The sequence below is a fragment of the Varanus komodoensis genome, unplaced genomic scaffold (genome assembly GCF_004798865.1).
Source record: "Varanus komodoensis strain SLA01 unplaced genomic scaffold, ASM479886v1 scaffold2, whole genome shotgun sequence".
In the NCBI taxonomy this organism is placed as follows: domain Eukaryota; kingdom Metazoa; phylum Chordata; class Lepidosauria; order Squamata; family Varanidae; genus Varanus; species Varanus komodoensis.
Genome location: NW_025335568.1, coordinates 34,654,416 through 34,680,648, shown reverse-complemented (window position 1 = coordinate 34,680,648; position 26,233 = coordinate 34,654,416). Strand labels below are relative to the sequence as shown.

The 26,233-nt window shown below is 39.8% G+C and overlaps 2 protein-coding genes across 9 annotated transcripts in view; both read left to right on the top strand.

The window, feature by feature from the left end:
- The window catches only part of TMCO3 (transmembrane and coiled-coil domains 3), a 28,920-nt gene extending 14,682 nt beyond the window's left edge, over nt 1–14,238 (top strand). For all 6 annotated transcript variants that reach the window (XM_044428621.1, XM_044428618.1, XM_044428620.1 and 3 more), the window contains 6 exons: nt 4,000–4,117; nt 5,163–5,358; nt 8,281–8,431; nt 10,447–10,526; nt 12,002–12,151; nt 13,210–14,238. In XM_044428621.1, the coding sequence (XP_044284556.1) occupies nt 4,000–4,117; nt 5,163–5,358; nt 8,281–8,431; nt 10,447–10,526; nt 12,002–12,151; nt 13,210–13,323 (809 nt within the window). In that variant the 3' untranslated portion in view covers nt 13,324–14,238. The remainder of the gene's footprint in view (nt 1–3,999; nt 4,118–5,162; nt 5,359–8,280; nt 8,432–10,446; nt 10,527–12,001; nt 12,152–13,209) is intronic.
- A 1,304-nt stretch (nt 14,239–15,542) lies between these two features.
- TFDP1 (transcription factor Dp-1) overlaps nt 15,543–26,233 on the top strand; it is a 36,578-nt gene continuing 25,887 nt past the window's right edge. For all 3 annotated transcript variants that reach the window (XM_044429425.1, XM_044429426.1, XM_044429424.1), the window contains exons 1-2: nt 15,543–15,729; nt 17,524–17,609. In XM_044429425.1, coding sequence (XP_044285360.1) covers nt 17,598–17,609 — 12 coding nt within the window. In that variant the 5' untranslated portion in view covers nt 15,543–15,729; nt 17,524–17,597. The remainder of the gene's footprint in view (nt 15,730–17,523; nt 17,610–26,233) is intronic.

Here is a 26,233-nt window from a genome sequence, read left to right as displayed (position 1 = left end):
GACTGCCTGAAGAACTATGGATGGAGGTTCACAACATTGTACAAGAGGCAGCAACTAAAACCATCCCAAAGAAAAAGAAATGCAAGAAAGCAAAATGGCTGTCTGAGGAAGCTTTACAAATAGCTGAGGAGGAAGGAAAGCATAAGGCAGGGGAGGAAGGGAAAGATACACTCAGTTGAATGCAGAATTCCAGAGAATAGCTAGAAGAGATAAGAATGCCTTCTTCAATGAACAGTGCAAAGAAATAGAAGAAAACAATAGAATAGGGAGGACCAGAGATCTCTTCAAGAAAATTGGAGATATGAAGGGAACATTTCATGCAAAGATGGGCATGATAAAGGACCAAAATGGCAGGGACCTAACAGAGGCAGAAGAGATTAAGAAGAGGTGGCAAGATTACACAGAAAATCTATACAAGAAAGATCTTAACATCCCTGATAACCAATGGGGTGGTCACTGATCTCGAGCCAGACATACTGGAATGTGAAATCAAAAGGGCCTTAGGAAGTCTGAGCAACAAGAAAGTTAGCGGAGAAGACAGTATTCCAGCTGAGTTATTCAAAATCCTAAAAGATGATGCAGTTAAAGTGCTACATTCAATATGCCAGCAAATTTGGGAAACTCAACAGTGGCCACAGGATTGGAAAAGGTCAGTTTACATTCCAATTCCAAAGAAGAGCAATGCCAAATAATGTTCCAACTACCGCACCATTGGACTCATTTCACATGCTAGCAAAGTTATGCTCAGAATCCTACAAGCTAGGCTCCAGCAGTATGTGGACCGAGAACTACCAGAAGTACAGGCAGGATTTCGAAGAGGCAGAGGAACTAGAGATCAGATTGCCAACATACGCTGGATCATGGAGAAAGCCAGGGAGTTCCAGAAAAACATCTACTTCTGCTTCATTGACTATGCTAAAGCCTTTGTGTGGATCACAACAAATTGTGGCAAGTTCTAAATTAAAAGATGCTTGCTCCTTGGGAGGAAAGCTATGGCAGATCTAGACAGCATACTAAAAAGCAGAGATATCACCCGGCCAACAAACGTTTGTATAGTCAACGCTATGGTTTTCCTAGTTGCAATGTATTGCTGTGAAAGTTGGACCATAAGGAAGGCTGAGTGCCGAAGAATTGAGGCCTTTGAATTGTGGTGCTGGAGAAGACTCCTGTGAGTCCCTTGGACTGCAAGGATATCAAACCAGTCAGTCTTACAGGAGATCAACCCTGACTGCTCTTTAGAAGGCCAGATCCTGAAGATGAAACTCAAATATTTTGGCCACCTAATGAAAAGGAAGGATTCACTGGAGAAGACCCTAATGCTGGGAACAATTGAGGGCAAAAGAAGAAGGGGACGGCAGAGAATGAGGTGGCTAGATGGAGTCACTGAAACAGTCGATGTGAGCTTAGGTGGGCTCCGGGGGATGATGGAGGACAGGAGAGCCTGGAGGAATGTTGTCCATGGGGTTGCAGTGGGTCAGACATGACTTTGCAACTAACATAACATAACTTAGCAGATTATGGGATCCAATGCCAACTATGCACAACATTATTTTGGCACAACTCCTGCTAATATATTGACATATAAAGTTTTATATCTTGAAAGATATTTTGTCAACTGTTTAGTGTGAAGAACAGGCTAATTATGTGACTGGATCTTGAGTTGCACAGCTGTTGCAAATAAAAGATAATTTTACTGAAGTGCCCAGTGAGGCTGAATGGTGTGGGAGATCCAGGACAGATAAAAAGAAGTACTTTTTCACACAGTGCATAATTAATGGCATTCACTGTAAAAAGATGTGGTGGTGGCTTTAAAAGGGAATTGATTGCATTTAAACAGGATAAGACTATAACTGGCTACTAGGCATGATGTATGTATGTATGTTATTTCCCAGGATTAGACAATGAATATCAATTGCTGGAGAACATTGACAGGGAGAGAGGGCTTTTAGCCACCTCTTGCTTGTGGGCTTCCCATGGGTATCTGGTTGGCCACAGTGAGAAACAAGATACTGGCCTCTGATTTGATCCAAATGTGCTGTTTTTATGTTCAGGGATTATCTTCAAGTATGTCTGAACAAACTCTCTGTGTTTTCCATTGAAAGAGATTGCAAGCAGCTATCCTTATAGGTGTCCGGTATTCATCAGCCATGTCTTCCAAGTGTGTGGTCAAGAATGTTTCACTTTATTTTTGGAAAGTAAACAGAATGGATGCTAACATCTGTGTCTTAAAATGCATGCCCAGAATGTGGAAAGAATATCCCAATCTTTTATTTCACAAAGGTTCTTTAATTAGTGACTACTTTTGCAGACTCCTTGAAATAGGAGATAGAGATTGTAGGAAGAAATCTGCTCTTCCTGCAGTGCTCTACAAACAACTTGAGCCTCATTCCTTCTGTTACTCCCTTCTTCCTTCTACCAGAAATGTGAAAGAATTGTGAGAAAAAAGAATTCCAACAAGAGAAATGAGAATGAGCAAGGGTGCTTCCAAATCAAGGTTCCTAGCACTGACATTTAAAAGGGAGAGCCTGGAATATGAAAGGAAAGGGAAACCTCCTTTCATATGTACACTTCTGTTATTTTCCTCACTTTCAGTCACAAGAAAAATGGAGGATAGAGAAAAAGACATACCTATTTTACGCTACAGATCAGGTTCATCAGGGCGTCTATAACCCACACGGAGACATTGTGTGTGCTAGTATATATTTTGAATATGCAACCACTCAGGTTGCTGTATTGCACAATCTTGGACACAGGGGGTTAAACCGCCCTCAAATAATCCTACAACACAGCAAGGTTATGGAAGAATTATTTAGCCTACAAATAACTTTCAGAAGTTAGTTTAGGATGAAGTGGCAAACCCTGAGTGGAGTTATATCTTCAAATGTCCTCCAGCATATGCCATGCTTTATCAGATGTTAAACAACCCCCAATGAGCTTGACATGCTTTGTGAACCAGGCCACAGGATAAAGGAATCTTAATTTGACCCAGGAATGCTGTCAGATCCACGTGTTAGACTTCTGCAAGGTAGCCTGGATACAGGATTCTAGCTAAAGATCAAGGCTAGGGTTCCCCAATATGGTAGTGTCTGGATGTGTGAGACTACAAATGCTTTCATCTATAACCATTGGCCATGTTGATTGGAGTTATAGCCCAAAACATCTGGAGGGCACCAGGTTGGAGAATGCTGGCCTATCAAACCAGCAGTGGCATCATCATCATCATGATATGTGCATCTTCAAACATGGGGGTAAACAATTGGAAGTGAAGTGAAATGTTACCTTAGGGGGTGGTGTTTCCAATATTTTGACACTCAGCTTCATTCTGTGGATCAAAAATGTCAATTCTCACCAAGTTTCACCTCAAAATAAACACACTGAAATTCACATCTTCACACAAGGATTTCATCAACATGAGTAAGAAGTTCACACATGCTTTATGTTTGTAATATTTTTACATTTTTATATTATATAATTATTTTAGTGTGAAATGCCTAGTTTTTATTATATTAGGTGGTGCCTGGGCTTAAGTGGACTCCGGGAGATGGTGGAGGACAGGAAGGCCTGGAGGAATGTTTTCCATGGGGTCCCAATGGGTTGGACATGACTTCGTGACTAGCAACAACAACAATAGAAGCTATATTTTCTTGTATACTATCTTTTCTTCTGCAACATTTGCATAAGTTTTGACAAAACATAAGATTGGAACCAGGATCTGTCTTCTACAAGAGGAAGGGGATCAATTTGGAGAGCATGCCTGCACCACATCACAGTGGACCCCGTTCACCATGTCCCTCAGATTCTCTGTTGCAATTTCAGGAGGCGGGAAAAATCTACTTCTCTCAGTGTAGTTAATCCAGCATAAATTTGGATCTAGTCCATATTGTATAACAAATGCATAATTAGTTGAATTTGGCAAATGGCAAATCATGATCAATAAAAGAGTACTAGTAATACTATAATTTCTGCACATGTTTAAGGTCTCTCCTTTTTGCCTAACAGGAGATATTGACTACAGTACTGTTCTGCTTGCAATGTTGGTGATGCAGGATGTACAGCTTGGCCTGTTTATAGCTGTCATGCCAACTCTTATTCAAGCTGGAGTTGGCACACATTCCAGGTAACAAAGTTCATCCATGTGCTTCATTCATTAAAGTTTGCTCCAAGGATCTTGGTATACATTGCATAATTTTCTTTTGCCTCATGCTTTTCAGCTTTTAAAATGTGCTTGCAATTATCAAAACAAACTCATGATTTTTTAAGGAATACTCCAAACATTGTATCTTCTGCCAAACAGTTGCCTGGCATAGTTGGAGGAATGACAGAGATGATATACATCTCTCCATTCTCCTTTCAGCTGATTTTCCATTGGACATATTTTTGAATGTGGCTACTGGAATTGTGGGGAAAAAAGCTAGGAGGTTTTAGGGGCCTACAGATCCTTGGTGCTCCCTCTTTCGAACACCTTCTCCCTCATTTGCATCCTCACCCAAGACTGAAGCTCGAACCATGGCAAGGTAGCTCCTGCAATGCTTTCTACAGCTGTTGTGAGGAGCAGAGGGAGGAGATATCTCCATTTTAATTTCTTCTTCCAAAGTCATAGGAACGTCTACAGCTTCACAGAGGGAACTCTGCAATATCCTATAATCCCAGGACACATTCCCAGGACCATAGGATTGCTTTCAAAGTGTTTAGCACAATCTAATAATGAGTTCACTGCTGTTCTTTATGGCAATTGCCGCACACACTGCTTTTGGTTGCAGTCCAGAGGTCTGAGTAAATTAGAAGTGTGCTAGAGTTTCTGACTCAGTTTTCTCTTTACTAACCTCTGCATTTCCTCTTTGAATGTTTCTCAGTTTGATTGGAATGTTGCTGAAGAAACATGCTATAATTGGTGCTTATATCAGAAAGCTGTAACTTATTCTGCATTACTTTATCCTTTATATCCTAAATCATTGAGCCTAGACTGTCCCTGAAATGAACTAGCATTTGATGTTTTAGACTAAAATGGTAGCAACCTGTTCTTCAATAGGAAACTATTCCTTCAGCAGGAAAAAGAAAATGAAAAATACAGATTTGTTTACATTTTCAATTTAACTTGAAAATGTTTTGAAGGAAAAATTATTATATTAATGAAGCTAAAACTAACTTTTTCCTTTTTCTAGCATTATCAAGGACATAATGAGAATACTGACATTGACTGGACAAATTCTCTTTTCTCTGGCTGCTGTCTTACTTATATGTCTTGTTTTAAAGACATATCTAATAGGACCATACTACCGCAAGTTGCATACAGAAAGCAAAGGAAATAAAGAAATCCTAGTTCTTGGAATTTCAGCTTTTATGTTCCTTATGTTAATGGTAATCTTTCCAAATCTATTTTTTTCTTAACATTCAGCTGATAGAGTAAAATATTTTGTTTTGACAATTTAAATAATTACAGGGTAATGTAGAGTTGATTTATAGAAGTTGAATTTACAGGTCAAAATAAAATTAGGCTTTCTTATTTGATATGTAACTTCTAAATTGTTGACAATACATCTAATTGTTTTAATATTTTCAATATTATTTAAAATTGCATATATAAACACTCATGAAATTATAAAACTAGCTTCTCATGAAAATGCCAGAACATTTATCCCATTCAGATATCTGGTCTCAGCATAAGATTTTTTAAAACTGCACAGTCAAAGTTAAACTCACATAGTTCTCATGATTACAAACATGGCTAGGACAAGCCTTGAAGCCCCATGCCTACAACAAAAGTGTGCTAGGCAATGACTAGCTATATGGTTTAGTGGAGAAGTGAGCATCTCCTAAGTAGGGCTACAATATTTAATTAACAGTTTGTAGAAGTAGCTTTTAATCAACCAGTGTCCTCAATTAGTAGATTCTTCAAAAACATACTTAATACGAAAGCTTATGAAAACTTGCAGATGGCAAGTATTTTCTGAAAAAGGCATTCTTTCTTTTCCCTACAATGAAAGGCATCTGTTTTGAGATGCTTGTTGCAACATGGATACATTTCATGATGCATTTTTTCCATCCTCTTTGGAAATGTATGTGTTATAAGCCAGAATAGTTAAGAGGCTAACAAATTTACTGTGGCATAAGCCTTTTTGAGTTAGCATTTCCTTGATCAAGTCCTGAACTGGTAAGCTAGATATTACAGATGTGGACAGTAATAAATCAATTTCAGTAGGGGTTATTTGGTTCGGCCTTGACTTGCTTTGATTTGAATCTGAAAGGAAGCTTCACTTTGGCTTTCTGAAGGTTTGGTTCTCTCTGTTGAGAGCCCCTGCAGTTTTTAGTGTGAAGAAAGGATGCTGTCTTAGTTTATTTGCATAGGGGGGCAATGAAATCTGCACCCACAAAGATGGTTGCTGGAGGGAAAATCATATCCCCACTCTAACATCAAGGGCCTTGCTGGAGGCTAGATTTTTGCCCCCTTGAGTTGCTTTTAAGTGTGCAGATTTTATTTTCACCCTTTGATAACTATACCATAATGCCTTAGGGATTTCTCTGAAGGGACTCTGAAGTAAGCTTTGGGACTCATGACAGCTGCTCGATGAAGTTCTAGTGGTCTGAACCTTTGAAACCATCCAATTTCACGTCACACTTGGTTGAGGGACAACCCACTGAACTTTGGATGAGTTCTGAGTCGCTCTGAAGTGGCCTGCTTTGCATTGCTATTCAGACTTCCTTTGAAGTAGACATTCTCATTATGTGTATGAATTGTATCATTATATACCTTATTCACCAGGTGACATTGAACATAGTTGCATCAGAATATATAAAAATGAATCCATGAAGCACAAGATGGAACAGTAGGTCATTTAATTCTGAAAAGTGCAAACTGATACTAGAATCAATGAGGGCACATTTGATCCTCATTGTATCTCCAAGTAGTGGTGGTCTGTTAGGCTATTTTAGCCTGTCCTTTTATTTTAAAATATTCAGTGTGTGGCTTACCAAACAAATCATACAAACTTTGAATCTATTTTGCTATCTTCAAGCAAGGTACCTGGTTCAGAGTCCTGTTATCTGGGTTGTGTCTGCTGACAGTTCAGAAGCTGTATTAACTTTCTGAGCAGGGAAGGGAAGAATACAAATCGTAGCTGAGCTCAGGCTGATGGAGGGGGACATGTCTTTTCTGTGCCTCAGGTAGAATTAAGAGAAGAATGATGAAGAGGCATAGTAAGATAAATAGTGTAAACAAATGCTTAGATATTTACTTCCACTGGATCATTTTCATTTAGACTCAACAGTTATTTGACATCTGTTATACTTTCTGTCATTTTGCTCTAGCCTGCATTGTTTGGCCTTTTGGTCTCTCTTTCTAAGAAATATATTCTCCCTATAGTATTCATTTAGTCCATTTAAGCAATCACATCATGCATCACATCATGTCCCCTCTAGTTCATGAAAATTGCAGAATAAATAGGTGCAACAAGATGCTTTGTTTTTTCTTGCAACTTATTCAAACAGCTTTTCCTGAGTATTACAAATAGGTTTATAAAGGGAAGATGCTGGCATCAAGGAATTTTTACTGTAAAAGTAATAACAGCTATGGCATATTTATAGTTAATTTAGACTTTGCATATGCATGTATGGACAATTTCACCTTTCATCTCCATCCTAAATGCATTTATATGGAAATAATTTTCTTTGATCTTAATGGGAGAAGTCAGTATGGTCTTTGGATTTCAGTGGAATTTACAACCACGTAAGTGGGTTTAGGACCTGGGGACAAGTTTTTATTGTGGCAACATAGGCCATCAGAATGATAAAATGAGAACCTTTCTTAATTTACAAAGGGATTAAGCAGTTTGAAGTCCTGAAAACTGCTTCTTTTATATGCATAAGTTATATATTCCAGGCAATATTACATGCTGCCCATGCCCTAGTGGGTCTCATCCGTACTGGAATGGGAAGTTAGCAGTTGCTTAAGCAAATGAGCAAAACATTTCTGAGACATGAGAAATCAGTGGAGCTCTCAGAAGGATGCTCTGCCATCCTGTCCAATTTTGGAAATAAGCACTTCCACTCATTTCTAGGGTTGCCCTGGGAAGCAGTAGCTTCCTGTTTTGTAACAGTGGGTTCCACCAATGCAAAAGAACCTGTGGCATTACTGCCCACTGCTGAAATTGCAATTATTGACATTCAAATGATAATTTTTCTTTAAATGAAATACAGTGATTTTGTTTAGATGTAATCTTTTATTTTCAAGCAAAGTGCTTAAAGTAAATTAACACCAGTAATACATCTTTCCACCTCTAACAGATCACAGAGGTATTGGATGTTTCAATGGAACTGGGATGTTTCCTAGCAGGAGCACTTATTTCTTCTCAGGGTCACATGATTACTGAAGAGATTATGTCTTGTATTGAACCAATACGTGACTTCCTTGCCATCATATTCTTTGCATCTATAGGTAACTTCTTACAGAATTATGCATACATGATGTTTAATTTTATCTGTTTAACACACACATGGAAATGAATGTTTATTTTGCAAAAACAAGAAATCCACAGTATGTTTAAGATTGCAGCTTTAGAGAAGACTAGACAGCTTCATTAAAAAATGGATAGTTTAAGTCAGATGCCTTTATTTTTTTGGCCTCTGCCCTTTTCCAGAAGCCTTTGTTGTCCTTTACCTCCCTTTTCTCAAATGCTAGTTTTGGTCCATTCCATCTGCCACCTTTTCTAAATACTATTCCCATACTTCTTTCCAGTCCTGAAACCTATGTATATGGTGGGATGGGGTGATTAAAAAAACAACAAGAATAGCTTGTCTTTCTCAAAAAGGAAATGGCCTGGTTTGCACCATCTCTGTGGCTTGCTTAATCCTCAGTGTGTGCTGGGTGCTACTTGCCTAATTCCCTGCCTAGACATGCCTTGCCGTGTCATTTGAACCCATGTAGCATGACTTTGCCAGAAAGGAAAACCAACCCTCAATTTAACCCTGATCCCTTGTTGAGTTATTTGAGGGTTTTTCCCCCCCTCTAAAAAGCTGTGTTTTCCAGGTTTCAACAAGCCAGACCCAGATGGGTAATTAGATAAATAGAAACGTAGAAACAGAGCGAGTCCAAAGGGGCCTCCCGGGCCATCTAGTCTAACCCCCAGCTCTAGCTGGCTTCGCTCACGACATGCCTACCATGTGCATGTCTAGCCTGTCCTTGAACACCCTCACCAATGCGGCCTCAACCACCTCCCATGGAAGCCCATTCCATACCCTCGAGGTCCTAACTGTCAGGAAGTGCTTCCTGGCATCCAAATTGAACCTTGGTTCCCTGAGCTTTGCTCCATTGGAGTGCATCCTGCCCTCCTCTGCAGGGGAGAACAAGTCTCTACCCACCTGCATGTGACACCCCCTCACATACATATATGTTGCCAACAGATCCCCTCGGAGTCTCCTCCAGGCTGAAAAGATCCAGTTCCCTCAGTCTTGCCTCATATGGCTTTCCCTGCAATCCAGCCACCATCCTTGTGGCCCTATGCTGCACTGACTCTAACCTGGCTATATCCTTCCTGTAATGAGAGGCCCAGAACTGAACACAATACTCCAGTTGTGGGCACACCAGAGTCATATACAGTGGTAGAAATACCTCTCTCAATCTAGAAACCACGCTTCTGGCTATGCAACCAAGGGTGGCATTCGCCCTCTTGACGACCATGTCACACTGTTGACTCATGTTTAGCCTGCAGTCAACCAGTACCCCGAGGTCCCTTTCACAAGTGCTGTTCTCCAGCCACTTGTCCCCTAACCTGTACTTAATGATACCCATTCCTGTGCCCGAAGTGCAAGACCTTGCACTTATCCACATTGAATGACATCCTGTTGTCTCCTACCCACTTCCATAGTCTGTCCAGATCCTTTTGGATCTGGAGTACCTGCTCCTCAGTTGTGACCACTTCCCCCGTTTCAGCATCGTCTGCCAATTTCATCAGCAGACTGTTCACCCCTTCTTCCATGTCATTGATGAAAAGATTGAACAGGAGAGCCCTGGGGGATCCCGCTTGTCACCGGCCACCATCCTGATGATTCCCCACTAATGGTTACCCTCTGCTTTCGGTCAGTCAATCATGCCCTAATCCATTGGACAGTGCATTGCTCTATCTCAAAACTCCTCAATTTCTCAACCAGGAATAGTGCCTGAATAGTGCCTAAATAGTGCCTGACACATGCTGCAGCTTAAACCACTGTGACTGTTCAAGTTTTGGTGACTCTAGAAATCAGTCAATATTTCATAAGATTAAGGCCCTCCAACCCCCATTCCAGACTTTTCAGATTTTATTATTATTGGCCCACAAAGATGTAATAATGTGCCAAAATGTGGTAGGCTTTTATTTAACAAATTACATGAAAAATATTTCATCTTTGTCTTTGCATATGTATGATATTAAAAAAAATTACAGTAGTGGTAAGTCAATGCTTTTTCTCTTGCAGGCCTTCATGTTTTCCCTACATTTGTAATATATGAACTCACGGTCTTGTTGTTTCTTACACTTTCAGTGGTAATAATGAAGGTATTTATTATTATTTTACAATAAGATTGGATGTTAAATATAGATTGGTACTATGGGCTAAGTGCAAATGGTGACCTCCAAAAACTTAACCACACCTAACTGAAGATCTATCTGCAGTTAGTTCATGGCTACAGTTGTCTCTGCATTCATCAAATATCCCTACTGGTTGTGCAGAAGAATGACAAGAATAACTTCTATTCATTCCTCTGTGAGCCTCCTTTCAGAAACCCAGAACAAACAGAGAGCTATTCAAACGGTTCTATAGATTTTGTATTTTATATTGATCAGTTTCATGATCTGGCATTCTGTGGTTTTAAAAAGGGATTGTTAACTTGGGGTCCACTGACGGCAGCTTTTTTGTTGTTTTTTAAATATGAAATGCATACAACTTTCTAGCAATTATAGGCTTTAAAGATAACTAAATATACAAATAAGTATCCATTTGAAGATGCATCTATATGCTACCTGTTCATAGATCAGGAGTGTTGTAATGGCCTCAATCCATTGCATTATAGAATGTGTTTATCCTTCTAATTTTGTAATATCAACCTGTTGTAGTACAAAATGTTGGTGAAACAGGGCAAATACTGGACATTGCCAAAACATGCTTAAAAGAAGCATTGGCTGTATTGTACCACCAGCAGTTAGCTGAATTAGATAATCCCTTATTAAAGAGGTGGTATGAAGTCAAACATGAAAGTCTTTGCTGCTTAAGATCCATAGACATGACAGGTAAGTGCCAAAATTGTGATATGCTGCTTAGACATTTTGTGGTGATGTCCACAACAATTTCTCAAATTCCCGGATGTGTTGATGAGTCTGCAAAGGTTAGGGATCCTTGCTTTAAAATGGCAGTTGAAGGATGTCAGTGATGGTTCTGCACAGGGATCAGATCCCAGAGTTGCTTAATACACAGTGCCATCTTACTCAGATTATGCATTCCATGTTTATTGTTTTGTTCTCTAGTGTTGATATAATGTACATTTGCTTGAATATACAAAAAGACTTTCTCAGTTGATTTCCCAATTGCAGCATCCTAAAGACAGGGATCTGGAGGGAGAAACCGGCAAAAATCAGTTGGAGGTAGCTTGGGTAAGCTCCTACAGCTCCTTGTGCCGCATTCCAGGGCAATACTGCAGGACCCTGACCCTCAGGAGGAACTTTTGAGGGATACAGGAGGTTGCAGTGTAAAGGAAATGGTAGGAAAGACTGATTATGGGAGCAAACCTCTGCTTATGCAAAATCTAAATACAAACCAAATGAATTTTATAAGCATGCCACAAAAAGAGCACTATTTTAGTTGGTTCACTATTTTGCCTGTGCTATTTCTTGAGTAAACCCTTCTGATCAATATAGCTAGATAACTGTGGCTCACTGAAGAATTTAATTATGTTGGTTTTTTGTTGCACCAAATTTCAATGTATTTTTAAAATTGTTTAGTTTCCCTGTATTTATAAAAACAATCTCTCTCAAAGTTTTTTCTGGCAGTACTTGTCCTTTCTATGATTCTTCCAAAGACCAGTCAGTACATCAAATGGATAGTATCAGCAGGCTTGGCTCAAGTCAGTGAGTTTTCCTTTGTCTTGGGAAGTAGAGCACGCAGAGCGGGTATAATTTCTCGAGAGGTGAGCTATGGGGTCATATAGCATTTATGATTTTGAAGTATTTAACAAACTTCTTTGATAAAATTGATAATTAAGTGACACCAAGACTAGATATTATACACAGCTACATGTAGTTTCCCCCCTTTCTCTTTAAAATAAAAAACTGCTTTAAGGGCTGAGAGGGGTTAAAATCTAGGAAATAGTGAGGGTGGAGGGAAAGCAGCCAATTAACCAATTCTTCTCCAGCCTTCTACTTAATGCACCCCTCTGCAGAAGATACTAGATTAAAGGAATCCTCTTAGTATAACTTTTTAATGTATCACACAGTTTATGTCAAAACAAGAATATAAAAGAGTGCAGTGGCCAAATAGACTCATTAGAAGTTGTTACAGGCAACTAGGGGTGCTTCCAGACAAGATTTTCATTGTGCTATCACCCTGCCTCATTCATTGGTATCTGGAGGGAGGTTCAGACATTATAATTTTACACTGATCGGCCTGGCATGTTTTTACCATTTCATATATCTCATTTTTTTGCTTTTTTGGTGGTTGGAAGATTACTCTAGAAAATTTGTAAAGGAAAAAAGATGGAATAGCTGTATAGTATCTTTTGGCCGGAAGTGCTAAAAGCTCTCTATCTGGAAGCACCAAGAATATCTAAGGTGGTGGCGCCCCATCTGTGGAATGCGCTCCACAGAGAGGTCCACCTGGCACTGTTGTTACTTGTTTTTCGGCGCCAGGCTAAGACCTTTTTATTCAAACAATATTTTAACAGTGTTTAATATTTATAGGTTTTAATTGTGCAGCCGGGGTGTTTCCGGGTTTTAACTGTATCTGTATTATATTTGTGTGAGCCGTCCCGAGGCTATATAGCAAGGGGACGGCATACAAAAACTTTAACGAAATAAATAATAAGTTAATGACAGTCCCTCTGCATAACAGTATTGCTTACATAACTATTCAACCTGACTGAACATATTGTCCACCTGTAATGCAAATATGGTTTCAGTTATATCAAGCCAATTACCTTGAGCACTCGAAATGTGAAATGAAATAACATTTTCTTTTGCCAATTTCTAGGTCTACCTCCTTATACTGAGTGTGACTACTCTAAGCCTATTGCTTGCACCAGCACTTTGGAGAGTTGCAATTATGAAATATGTACCAAGACCTGAAAGACGATTAAGTTGCTGAAGATAAAATCTTTCATGGAGGAAGCATCTTTATTCATTACATTTCTTATGCAGCAAACAAAAGTAGTTTATGTTCTTCAGCATAGTTTTACACTGACTTTAGTTTTTGAAACAAAATTATACATTTTTCACATTCTTGTCTTGGAGTATTAAAAAATAACATTTGTTAAACTGATTTTGCAACAATTGATTTTTAAAAAAAAAATAGTCTACAAATAAAATAATCGACTGATGTGCCTTTTTGAGTATTGTTTTCAGTCAGTGCAGCAAATGTAATTTGTATGCAGTCTGTGGTACTATTAAGGAACTCTGAAATAAGTATCCAAAATAAATTAGCATCAAGGCACAGAAGAAGCATTTTAAGTGCAATATGTATGTTAGTTCTTCCATTTGAACATGAGGTTGAAACCTTTACTGTCTATCAAAGGACTGAAAATTAATACTCCTAAGGCTGCAATCCTGTAGCAGCTTCTTTGGAAGTAAGTACCATTGAACTCAGTGGGACTTACTTCTGGGTAGACATGTATAGAATTGTCTTGCTCAAGTGGTATTTCCTCTAACTGATGCATTTTAATTAATGTAAAAGTCTTTGCCATATTTAAGAATATTTTTATTGTGATCAGAAATGACTTGCAGTATGAGTACAGTATCAAGGGTTTCTTGTCTTGATCATGCTAATTGTTCAAAACCAAACCATCACAGAAATTAAAACTAAATTAAAACTATTTTGGATATGTTAGATTTGTGTTGCTTCATTAGGTGAACCATTTATATAATGTAAGAAGGAACAACTTGAGCGTGTTGGAGTATCATAAAACAGAATTTAATCACATTGAATAAATGTTTGAATGCTATACTATTCTTATAAAGAAGGACTTGTAATAAATATTCAGATACTGAAAATGTATTTCTTAAACATTGTGGTGTCCAACCATTTAATGCATCATCATATTTTTGAGATTATTATTTATTCATTATTCATTTATACAGTGCATTATTTCAACTTTTACATTTTTTGACAGGCGAGTTTGAAAAACAAGCTAGAATTTCCATTATTTAAAATAAATCTTTTGTAGATCAAGGTAATTTCAAACTTGATCTTAAAAGGTGCTGGCTCATACACTGTACATCATTATATAGCAATCGTCCATGAGAAACTGGAAACTTTGGTAGAATATGATACCATGCAAGGTCTGCTTGACACGTTTGAGATGTGCCTCAGCCTATGTATATGGCCTTGAGTAACCTGAGTCGCTCAAATACAGTAAGTTTCTTTGTGTTAAGTGTACATTCATTTAATGTATATTTATTCTAAAACAGTTGTCCTCTCCCCATCACAAAAGAGTGAATCTTTCTGTCTGCTGCATGTGTTTAATTATTCTTGCAATAAATGCATGCTGAAGGTGCACATCTACTGTACGTATATAGCATTTTCACCTACTCTCGGTAAATAATTTTCAAAAACAAGCACTTTAAGGGTGCTATTCTATGCATGCTTAGATATAAAAGGCCCTACTGTTTCCAGCATGAGAGCATAGAGTTAAGAGGCATTTTTCTCCCTAAAAATGTAAAGGATTGTATCTTAAGCTGACTTACTTTCTGGGACTCATTCCTGATTAAATAGGCATGTATATATCTGTAAGATGCCTCAGTAGAGGAATACTGTGGCTGTTCTTCCTGAACTTTGTAAAAAAGGGACTTAGGAAAAATTGTATTATTTTATGGAAAAATTTCGATTCGGATCAGTGCTATGTCACCGGTCATACAAGCCCAGTCCCATTGCAGTGGCGGGAAGGGTGATGACAGCACAAAACAGCCCTTTTTCCTACCGAAGTTTGAGTCTCGCGAGGCCGGCGGTTGCTACAGAGCAAAGGCCAGCCGGCCGACTCCAAAGCTGACAACAGCCCCGCTCGCGCTCTACCTTCCCGCGCGAACCGTCCCCGCGGGAGGAGAAAGGCGTGGTGGAATCCCGAAGGCGCGAAAACCTCGCGCATGCGCGCCTTTCCCTACGGCATCCCGGTAGGCCGGCTAAGCAAAACGTATGGTGCTGAAGGGATGGGGGAGGGCGCAGTAATCTCCCCGCGTGTGTCTATGTGGGGCTCATTACAGTGTGACGTCAGCGCGTAGCGTCACGCCGGAGGGACGCACGAAAGTGTAAGTTTCAATTTTTTCCCTCTCTTCTTCCTGCCAACCGCCAAAAGGCCAATAATTGTAGGATCGCGGGGGGAGGGTGAGCGGAGGCAGTGGTGCTTCTCGATCCTCCCCATCCGCCTTCCGTGGAGGAAGCGTGAACAGGTGTGAAAGACAATCTACTGGTCGACGAGGCGGACCGGCAGCCAGACTGCCCGCCTCTACAGAGACGGGGGCACCGCGAAGCAAGGCAGGAAGGAGAGCGCGACTTGCCAGGGTTAGCTTTGGCAGGGGCAGGGAATGATGGCGCTTTTGAGAGGCGGCAAAGGAGGGGTTATTTGCAACTGGATTCTATACGTGCTTATCCGAAAGCGAGCCTCCCCCACTTCAGGGGGGCTTACTTCCAAATAAGTGGGAATCGGATTGCGGCTTGGTAGTTCGATCCAAACGAAGTATGATGCAAGTAAGATCTACTAATACGAAGTAGAATCTACTAAGAAAGCTCATGGAGGGTTGCCATCCTGCAGCCTGATCCTTTTTCTTTGCATGCATACTTGCTAGCTACCCATGCAAAAGTCAGACAATTCAGTGAAGCGTGTTCCCAAAGTCTGCAGTCTTACATCTTGCAGGGACAGTCGAAAGAGACGGGTGAGGGGAGGAAAAGGGCATCACAAGGTGGAGATCCCCAGTGTCTTCCTTCCTTCAGGGAAGTGTCACACTTTCTTGAATCTTCCCAAAAAATGAGAGAAATGAGGTTTGTAAAGAGGAAAGGGGTTAAAAGGGGGGGCATGTTAAAGACTATATTTTCTCCGCCATATGATTATTGGTGGATAGTCCACCATTAAAAAAAGAAAAGAAAAATCAGGACTAGTGTCTTCTCCGCGCGCCCCTGCAAACAGCCACTTTGCCTGGTGGGAGTGAAGTGAGCTGAGAAGTGATGGTGTTGCTTTTCTCCTCTTTCTCCCCACCCCCCAAGGGGGTTTTGAGGAGGGCCGTGCATTGCACATGTGCAGTTGGCATCTCTCTTTCTCTTTCCGTGCAAGAGCGGCGCTGTGGGTGGGGGATTGCTCGGGAGTGTGTTGTGGGGGATGGAGTTTGCTCTCTCTCTCTCCTCCTCTAGTTCTTCAGGTACTGTAGTCGCCTTTGGCATGGGAGGGGGCGACGGCGGACAACGACGAAGAGGACAGGTGGGAGAGGAAGGGGAGGCGGCGGCCGTGCTGCTGCTGGTGTGGGAAGCGTTTAGGCGGGACGGTTTAATGTGAGGAAGAGATCCGCTTCCTCCTTTCCCTTCTCTCTTTCTTCTACCTCGCCTCCCCCTCTCCGGGTTGGCTGGTATAGGAGTGAGGGCGAGATTGGTGCATGGGTGGCCCACGTCTCTTTCTCAAGCGTCAGTTCAGTTATGTTGCTGGGCTAGACTTCCAGGGCTCTGGTCGGGCTTCTGAGGCCCTGGAGAGGGGGCGGGAAGGTGGAGGAGGCGGGGGCTGGCGGGAGTTGTTCTCTGAAGCACAGATGCTGCCTGCCTGGTTCTCACAGGAGCTATCAGGACCAGCCTCCTTCCCCTCTCCCCTTGGAAGCAGCATGCAAATGGGCTAGGGCCTGCTTGGATGTTTGCATGGGAAAAGCAGTGTGCGTTTTGTTTAGGATTGGGAAGAAGCATGTTAGGGGCTTGGGCCCCTGAGGCCTAGCAACTGTGCTGCAGTTAATGAGTCAGGCACCCCCCTCCCCTTCATGCTTCAAAGTGGGCCGTATGTTTATTTGTGTTTGAAGCATAATTATGCTTTTCAGTGATCTGGGAAACAGCTGAGCAGAATCCATTCCCAGATCCTGTACTATTTTAGTTCAGGTCATTCTTTATCTTCCCAGAGGAAAAGAGCCACATACTTGGAAGGCTGAGTTCCTCCATATTGGAGGGAGAGCTGTTGCAAGGCTTTATGAAAGTTTTAAGTTTGATTTTGATTACTGGTTTTAATCGTACCTGTCCTGTGGCTGAAAAAAGAGAAATGGCTGATTGTGAACATCTTAATTTTAAAATGTATTTCACCTTAGTTTTCTTAATTTATCCTTTTTTTAGAATATAGTGCCACAGTTTCTGTACCTCCTGTGGTGATCAAGCGCATAAAGAATTGATTTCTTGGATTTGGTAACATGGCAAAAGATGTAAGTATAGCTGTAAGTAATGATTATACACTATATAATAATGAATATAGGAGTTCACATTGATCCTGTGTATTTTTGTAGCACCATTTAAACAGCACTAAGCATATGCAGAGCTGCGGTGGCATCTTACAAGAGGTGTGTCAGGTGGTTCCACCCTTTACTGCATAGCTAGTAAGGTATATCCGTGGAACTGCTACCATATTCCAAGAAGGTATAGTAATATCAATCCTGCCAAGCTAAATGTTTTAATATGTCATATCTTCTCTTGTCATCATCTCTTGTAGTAATAAGTAGTGCAGCATATTTGTGTCACAGTTATGCTTTATTTGCTAGTGGTAGTATTATCTTGCAAACTAGTATCAAGATATTCCGTTCTACTAAATTGGAATAAAACACCAACAGAATGCCACAGGTGACAATACTCTCCATGTCTAGTTACCTTTCATTCTAGTCGGAGAAGGCCAGTTGGCAACTTGTCAGCTTTCCTCACCATTTTGTTTGTAAACTAAAAAGGCAATATTCCACAAGATGTATGAGAATTATTTGCTTTAAAATTCTTATTTGCTACCCTTCTGGCTCATAGAGTAGGTCTGCAAATAACCTGTGATAAGACATTTTTCCAATGTTATTTTCTTTAACAGATTTTGTTTTAACTGCAGTGCCATAGATGGTAAAAGACACTTTTTAAAAGTGTACTCCCTTTAAGTACGAAATTGTGAATTCTTACTGTATTAGTATGCTAATTTCATTGTTTGCCTGCTTGAAATAATAAATAAATCTTTAACTATTAACCTAACCCTGCTCTAGCAGAATCACACCTTTAGCATTGCTAGCAGTTTGTTTACTATGAAATTAACCCAGGTATTTGAATCTTTACTCTGCTCCTTGATTCTTAGAATTGTCTTAAGAACTAGAAAAATCTGTTCAATTTAATCAATGTTAATCAAGTTTCCAAGTGAGCAGGAGTGTAATCAGTATAGATAATCTCATTGTTATAGAGCATACTTTCACAGTTTGTGACCCACCAAGCCAAACAGATTCCTCTAATCATATATTGGAATCTGACATTGGGTTCACAACTCCTCTCTTTTACAGTTCCATTCAGATGGCACACACCATCCTGTGATTGGGTCTCATGTAGTCATGTGAGAAATAACTAACTTGTTCTGCAGATACATGTAGAGAATGTTGAAGAAGATCACGTGAAATTTTAGGCTTCAATTTTATGCAAGCTTCTTTAAATAAGTGCCACTGAACAAAGTGCACAAAGAGTAAACACATATAGAACTGTGGTAAATATGCACCAGTTTTCCTAAGCACTGGCTGGTAGTTCTTAGGTGAAATGGACAGTGATTCTCCATAAGATGGAAGTAAATGTACCAGCTCTCTGTTAGTTGTAAATACCTATAATTTTAGAGTGAAACATAATAAAGTAATAAATAGGAACACAGGGTCACTCAAATGGGTTCTGTGAGTGATCATGATGAGACACAGGATGGCATCTCCTTGCTGCTTTTCCATGGGCCCACTAGGTCCTCCCATACTAATAAATTCAGTATATGACTTAACGATGCTTAATGTCAGAAGTTACATATTTCCTAACCCTCATGGTTCTCTTTTATATACAAAAGTGCTTTTAACTTGGTCTGTTTGATGGAATGCCATAATTCAGATTTAAGAAAAAAGTGTAGAATTAAAAAAAAACCTTTTTGTATTAAATTTCAAACCCATCCTATTTAGAGCCTTAATATATTAAATGTCAATATCAAAGCAGATATTTTTGCTTTATTTTAGGGTTTTTGGGGGTTTTTTGGTACCTGATTTCCTGTCCCGTAAAAAGAATGAGCCTTTGGCATAATCTTTAGGCAGTCCCATTTGAAATAGTAAAGCTAAAATCGGGGTTTTTTTTCTCCTTGAGGAAAAAAAAGGAAAATAATCTTCCAATAATCTTAAAATTGGAAAGAAATATAAATAGCATCTCAGATACTTGATAAGTATCTTTAAATTAACCTTACACATATTTATTTAGGGTGCCATTTCATGTGGTGCCCTGTGATCATCTGAACTTGGAGTATATTGGGTATTCAGTAGAGGGCATAAGTAGTGCAGAGATCTTTCCTTCAACTTCCAAAACAATTGAATGACTGATTTTGGCTGTTGTAAGTGTTTTACTGCCTCTTGTGAGAAGTCATGGAGGCATCACTGGATTTCTTGAATCCCAGCAGACCTCACTGTTGGCTTCTCCACCCCCCCTCCCCTCCCCAATCCCCCTGTGCTGGAAAGTGTGGAAAGAACAACTGCTAGGGCACTCCAAATTTGGAGGATTTTTCCAGGATTGGCATTGGATTCTCTAAAGCATTTTTAGACAAAATGAAGTCCTAAAACTCCTACCTTCTCTTCATCCAGTCAAGATGGTCAGAGCATACTTTGATTTGTAGAACACTCTCCTGTCTAAACATGCACAGGATTGCTTCCTTAGTAATATATTAATCTTGCAAGGAGCAATTATGACTTGCTAAGCATCTGGATCTTTGCTTTTGTAAATCTACATTTTATGTGGCTAGCTTCCAACAGGCTGCTCTATTCGGTGTACAAAAGGAATCTTTGGGCTTGTGTTCCTTGAATGCCCTTTGCTGCATGACAAATCCCTTTGAAATTGAAGATACTTTCAGCAGCAGGCCATGTGTAGCAGGAGGTCTGCTGCTCAAAGAAAAAGAACTAAAAGTCCCACTGTAATTACCCACATCCAAGTAGCTTTCGGATCCTTACCACTATGACTGATGGGGGTAGATTGGAGATTTGATGAATTTGATGAAGTAGGGAAAGAGATAGAACTGCTATAATGTGGTTGGCCAAGAAACTGTGAGAGAGATAGGTCAAAATAGGCAGTGAGAGATAGGTCAAAATATCACAGTGGGAAATACTGGATACATTCACCAAACTGTTAATTGTAGGTTAACTGGATACCTTCACCAAACTGTTAATTGTAGGTTAACTTTGGATTGTCCAACTCGCAAAGGACTCAAAGTATCCAGGGTTGCATTTCATGTAGCAACCTATGATTGAGCCAGTCGAAAGTTGTTTATGCAAACAAGAAGTGACTTGCATGCAGCAGGCAATCGAGAAAACTGTTGGTTAATTCATCCACATTTGGCCACTGTTACATGGACACCTTCCAGGATTGAGAAAGATCTTGAAGAAATAATGGGTGATGAGACATCAGTAAAGGAAGAGCCAAAGAGGTCTGGGGCAAAATCTCAGTATGGCCAAGGAACAAGAAATTCTGTATACTATTGACAGGAAAGAATTTGGTGGAAGGCAGTAATCCAGGATATCTTGACTATTTTACCCCATCCTGCTCACATCAACCTGAACTATTTATATAATGTATAGGTGTATGCTTGTTGCTGGTTGGAAATTTGCTGTTAATGTATCACTTGGATTACCAGGTGTCTTACATATGTGACATGTACTACCATGAATGAAAGGATTTTCAGTGATAAAGCTTTTTAGTGGAAGGAGAGATTGAACCTCCCTTTTGTAGAACTATTGCCTGTATGATATGTGTGATATATAACCAAATTAACAAGTAATAATGGAAATAGTAGGATTTAGAAGGTATAGCTCACTGCATAATTGAAATCTATTATGTCCTAAAAACACATTTGTTCTTACTGTTAAAAAATCCATCATTTTTGGAAGCTCATTTCATGAAAGGAATAGAAACTAGAAGAGACATTACTAGTGCATATGAATGTAGGGAAATGGATATCTTGTTAGTCCTGTACCAGTATGCGTATCTGTGGCTGGATTGTTAGCATGTTCTCTTACTTTGGTTTGACATTTTCTCAGTGGCAAGTTTGTTAGATTAACTTTGTTCAGGTACACAGAACTTCAAGCAGTGTAGTTTGGCTATCTTGAGCATTTTGTTTTGTTTTGCACAGCTAGCTCCAAGTAAGGCAGGTTAAGTAAAATGCCTTTGTTGCTATAGGAAAGCAAATGAAAGATGGCATTCAGTAAAGGCCAATAAATTAATTTATATCTTAGTGCCTTGAAGAAAAGAATTTGGATTATTACCTTTTGTATTTAACTGCCATATGTTACTTGTGAGGAAAATATAATGTTTTTTTGTTTTTGTTTTTTGCTCCTAACCACATATTTGATGATAATCTCATTTATTCCTCTGGAATTAACATCCAGCACAGTATCCCTAGCACTGAATCATGAATGTGCTTTCTGAATTACAGGAAATAAACTGTATAAACTTTTCCTCCTTTTCTTCTGTCCCCTTCAACCCACCTACCTTATTGTTATGATGTTTGCTGCTGCTCTGGTATTCAAGATTTTAACATTATCAATATTATTATTATTTTATTATAATTAACCTTAAATTTGTTTGAAGAATATGAGTTTTTCTAATAAATGGATGAAAATGTATTTTTGATTTAACTATTTCAACTATCACTCAAAGAATTGTCCTTGAATAGATGATAATACAGCCTCCACCGAAATTCATTCTTATGCTTATAGATGCCATTATTTTGTGTAATGTGCTAAATACGTAGTGTTATAGCGATGTATAGTGCTGATGAGAGAGAATTCCTCAGTGTATATTGCTAGGTTCATTTGGGGTAATGCAGGTGATCCTAGAATTCAGCACTACTTTCTTATTCTTTAATTTGACAAAAAATATGTCAGTTCATCTTTCTTCTAAAATCACTTTTTAGATATTTTTTGAAAGTTTGGTTAGTTTGCCTTTTTTAAAGGAAAGCACCAACAATTTAGGTGGGGCAGCCTCTTTCAGTTTGGAGTCCACAGATTGTTCCCTAGAGCAAGCCCATCAAGCCAGATGACTTCAAGGTGCAGAGCCCTACCTATCCTTTGAATGGGTACCCATGTTTTTGTTTATTACCACCCTGATTTAGGACGTTTCTGTAAAAAAAAAGTTTATACATAATTTGCACCTTAGTTGTGGGTCCTGTTTAGTGACATCTGAACAAAGAGGGGTGGGTGAGAGTAATTTGCACGAAACACAGGTGCAGCTGCTTCTGCAGACCCTGCAATTTGTCCATCTATCAAGTGGTAGCCTGCTTGTAGCCTGAAATGGTCTCATGGAAGAGGGTGCATTTTCTTATACAAGGAGAGGGAAGTTACTATGTCTTTAGAAAGTACTGATATATGCAAATTCCCTTAGAACAACAATATATTGGTTTCATACTATTTATAGTTTTATGCTCTGATGTATTAAATAATTTCTGGCAATATCCAATATTCCTTTATTGGGAAGATGCTTCAGCTTGTGGTGGCATCACAGTTCCAGTATCTCTGGATGAGGCAGAGTATCTAGATCCATTTCAAACTAGCTTCTGGCCTATTTATGGGATGGAGATACCTTTGCTGGTTGATCTTCACTGGGGATTGAATGGCAGGTAATGTGCTCCTACTGGTTCTGCTGAACTTCTCTGCGGTTTTGAATACCATTAACCATAGTATACCTCTGAACTGTCTGATTAGAATGGGACTTGAAAGTCTTATTCTTTACACATTTAAGAGAATATCCCTATGTATGTTTAGACTGAAAAAAAGTCCTGCAAGTCCCAGAATTCTCCAGGTAGCCATTCTGGAAGTTATAGAACTTGTTTTTGTATAAACATGCAAAGGGCTTCACCCTTAGCACTTTTACTGTACTCGCCAGTAGTAAACGTTTTGAAGAGCATCCTAAAAGGATCAGTATAGCACAGTCTCTGCCCTTTAGCTTATAATTGAAAAACCAGAACATAACAGGAAAGGGATGGGGAGGGAGGAGGAAAAAACAATTTGGTTTCTGAGTTCAAGTTCTTATAATGACTAGTGGAAGTACAAAATGTTTGAAGAAGAAGTCAGAAGTTACTGATCTTTTAGATGAGCTGATGGCCCATCTGCTGCAACTTGATGGAATGGCTGCTGCCAAGTAACAAGATCAAGTTGATAAAGATGGAGCAGGCTTCTCAGCAGAGCTGACCCTACTTCCCTTTCTACCACCTGATCAAATGACAGTTGCTGGATACAGTTGAGAGACTCAGAGGGGCTGTTTCAGCAAATGGTGCTTGGGGGATTCTTGCTCAGCACCTTGGCCATTGGCCAGTGGTATTTCTCAGAATTCTGTCTTGTCCCCCATCCATTTTATAATTCCCATGAAACTACTGGAAGAAGTTCAAAGATTCAGTGTCACTCTCTAAATCAAAGTATACTGTTTTATCTTCTGATTTGGAGTTTGATGTCGGTAATGGTCTAGAGGAAGGTGAAGAAACTAGGCTTAAACACTATAAGGCAGTCACTTGAAATCGTTGTCAATTGAAAGATAGATTAGGAAATTGCAATTCACCCTGTCCTGGATGAGGTACTCCTCTCCTGGAGACTCAGGTGAGCAGTTTGGGTTATTTTCAACATTCCGTCTGAATCTAGCTTTTCAGGTTTTAGCAGTGACTACAAATATTTTTGCACATCTAAGACTAGTGCACCAGCTGTGTTCCTGGAAATGTGGGATCTGACTGCAGTAACATGCCTTAGTAGTATCTCATGTGGAATACTGTAATGCATTCTTTGTGGAGCTGCTTTGAAGTATGAACAGAAACTTCAGCAGGTTCAGAATGTTGCAGACACATAATTAACAGGACTGTTAAAGAAGTATGTGGCTCCCATGTTACAACAGCTTCACTGGCTGCTAGTCCATTAGTTTATTTATATGCATAATTCAAAGTGTTAATTATTATCTGCAAAACCCTACATGACTTGGGACCAGATTATCTGGAAGATGGTAGTTTCCCATAGTGAATATTCTTCAATTTTAAGATATTATTTCAGTTCCTTGAAATCTGAAGCAGGTTTGCTGGGAACTTGAAAGCTACTTCCAAGCTCTTGATCTCCTTATTAAGGAAAGCCTATCTAGCTCCCTCTCTGCTGTCCATCCGCCAGCAGGCAATTTTTTGACCCATAATATGACCTTTGTAACTGTATTGCAATTTATTTAACCAGTTGTATTTTTGTATTTTATCTGTCTTGCTTTTGTTTTGGTTTTACTTTTATTGTACAGTGGTATCTTGGCTCATGAACTTAATCCATTCCAGGACTCTGGTTGTGACCCAAATTGGTCATGAGCCAAGTCAGATTTCCCCATAAGGTTCAATGTAAATAAGGATAATCAGTTCTGTAACTATTTTTTTAATCACAAAAATTTGAAGCAAAGTGACAAAGAATAACAAAGATTGTGGACATCCTCCCCCACCCCGAGCACAAGCGCGGCCATCTCCTCCCCGGCATGACCGTGCCTGTGTTCCTTGCACAAGCACGACCACAATCTGTGGCCCGTCTATGGCCGCAATCATAGGCGTGCTGAGGGGAGAGATGGGCGCAATCGCAGGCGTGCCGGGGGGAGGGGGGACAGCCACGAACGTGATTGGAGTTCGCGACCTGAGGCAAATTTTTCAGACATTTTTGTTCGCGACCTGATTTGGTCGTGAACTGAGGTGTTCGTGAACTGAGGTACCACTGTATTTGTAATATTCATGCTACATTTGTAGCATATTCATGCTGGTCACCTTCAGCAGAGATCATCTATGGTTTGGGGAATGTTATCACTAATATGTGAGTGACATATAGCTCCGTATCACCTTTTCATCTACCACCAGAGAAGCTGTTGATGTTCTGAGTCTGTGTCTAAAAGCAGCATTGGGCTGAATGAGAATAAATAAATTGAGACAAAGCAGAGACAGATTGTCTCTGGATTAGGAATTCTACCTGTCTTGAATAAGGCAATATCCAGATGGTGACCATAGCCAGGAGTGCCTTTTTTCAGCTTATGCTGGTGTGCCAACTACTGCCTGACAAGGTCAGATCTGCTATGGTCACAGATAGATTGGATTGTTGCAATGTGTTGTTCATGTGACAATTGATCCAGAATACAGTAGCAAGAATGCTGGGAAACCCTTAATTTCCATTTTAACTTACGAGGGGCGTGCAATGTATTCTCGGTATCAGCATGAAGAAAAAAGAATAATAAATTGAAATTTTTATTTTTCAATGTAATCCCCCATAGCTTCAATACATTTACTACATCTAGAAATTAACTTTTCAATTCCCTGTAAAAAATACCCTTCCTCCTTGTCTAAAAAATGTGCATTAATTGCCACCTTGAGCTCTTCATCATCGGAAAATCGCTTTCCACGAAGATCTTTTTTTAAATTTGGGAATAGGTAGTAGTCACTGGGGGCCAGGTCCGGGCTATAGGGTGGGTGGATTATTTCTTCAAAACCACTTTCTCGCACCGCAGCCTTCGAAACATGCGCCGTGTGAACTGGTGCGTTGTCGTGAAGAAGCAACAAACGTGCAGTCAGTTTCCCCCACCTTTTCTCTTTAATTGCTTCTCTTAAATTATGCAGAGTGGTTGTGTAAGATGCTGTGTTTATGGTTTCACCTTTTTTGTGTACTCAATAAAATTCCCTTTGAGTCCCAAAACACTGTGGCCATGATTTTTCCGACCGATGGAGTGCCTTTGAATTTCTTTGAAGGATCAGCACCATTTTTATGCCACTGCATGGACTCCTGCTTACTTTCAGGGTCATAGTGATGAACCCAGGTTTCATCTC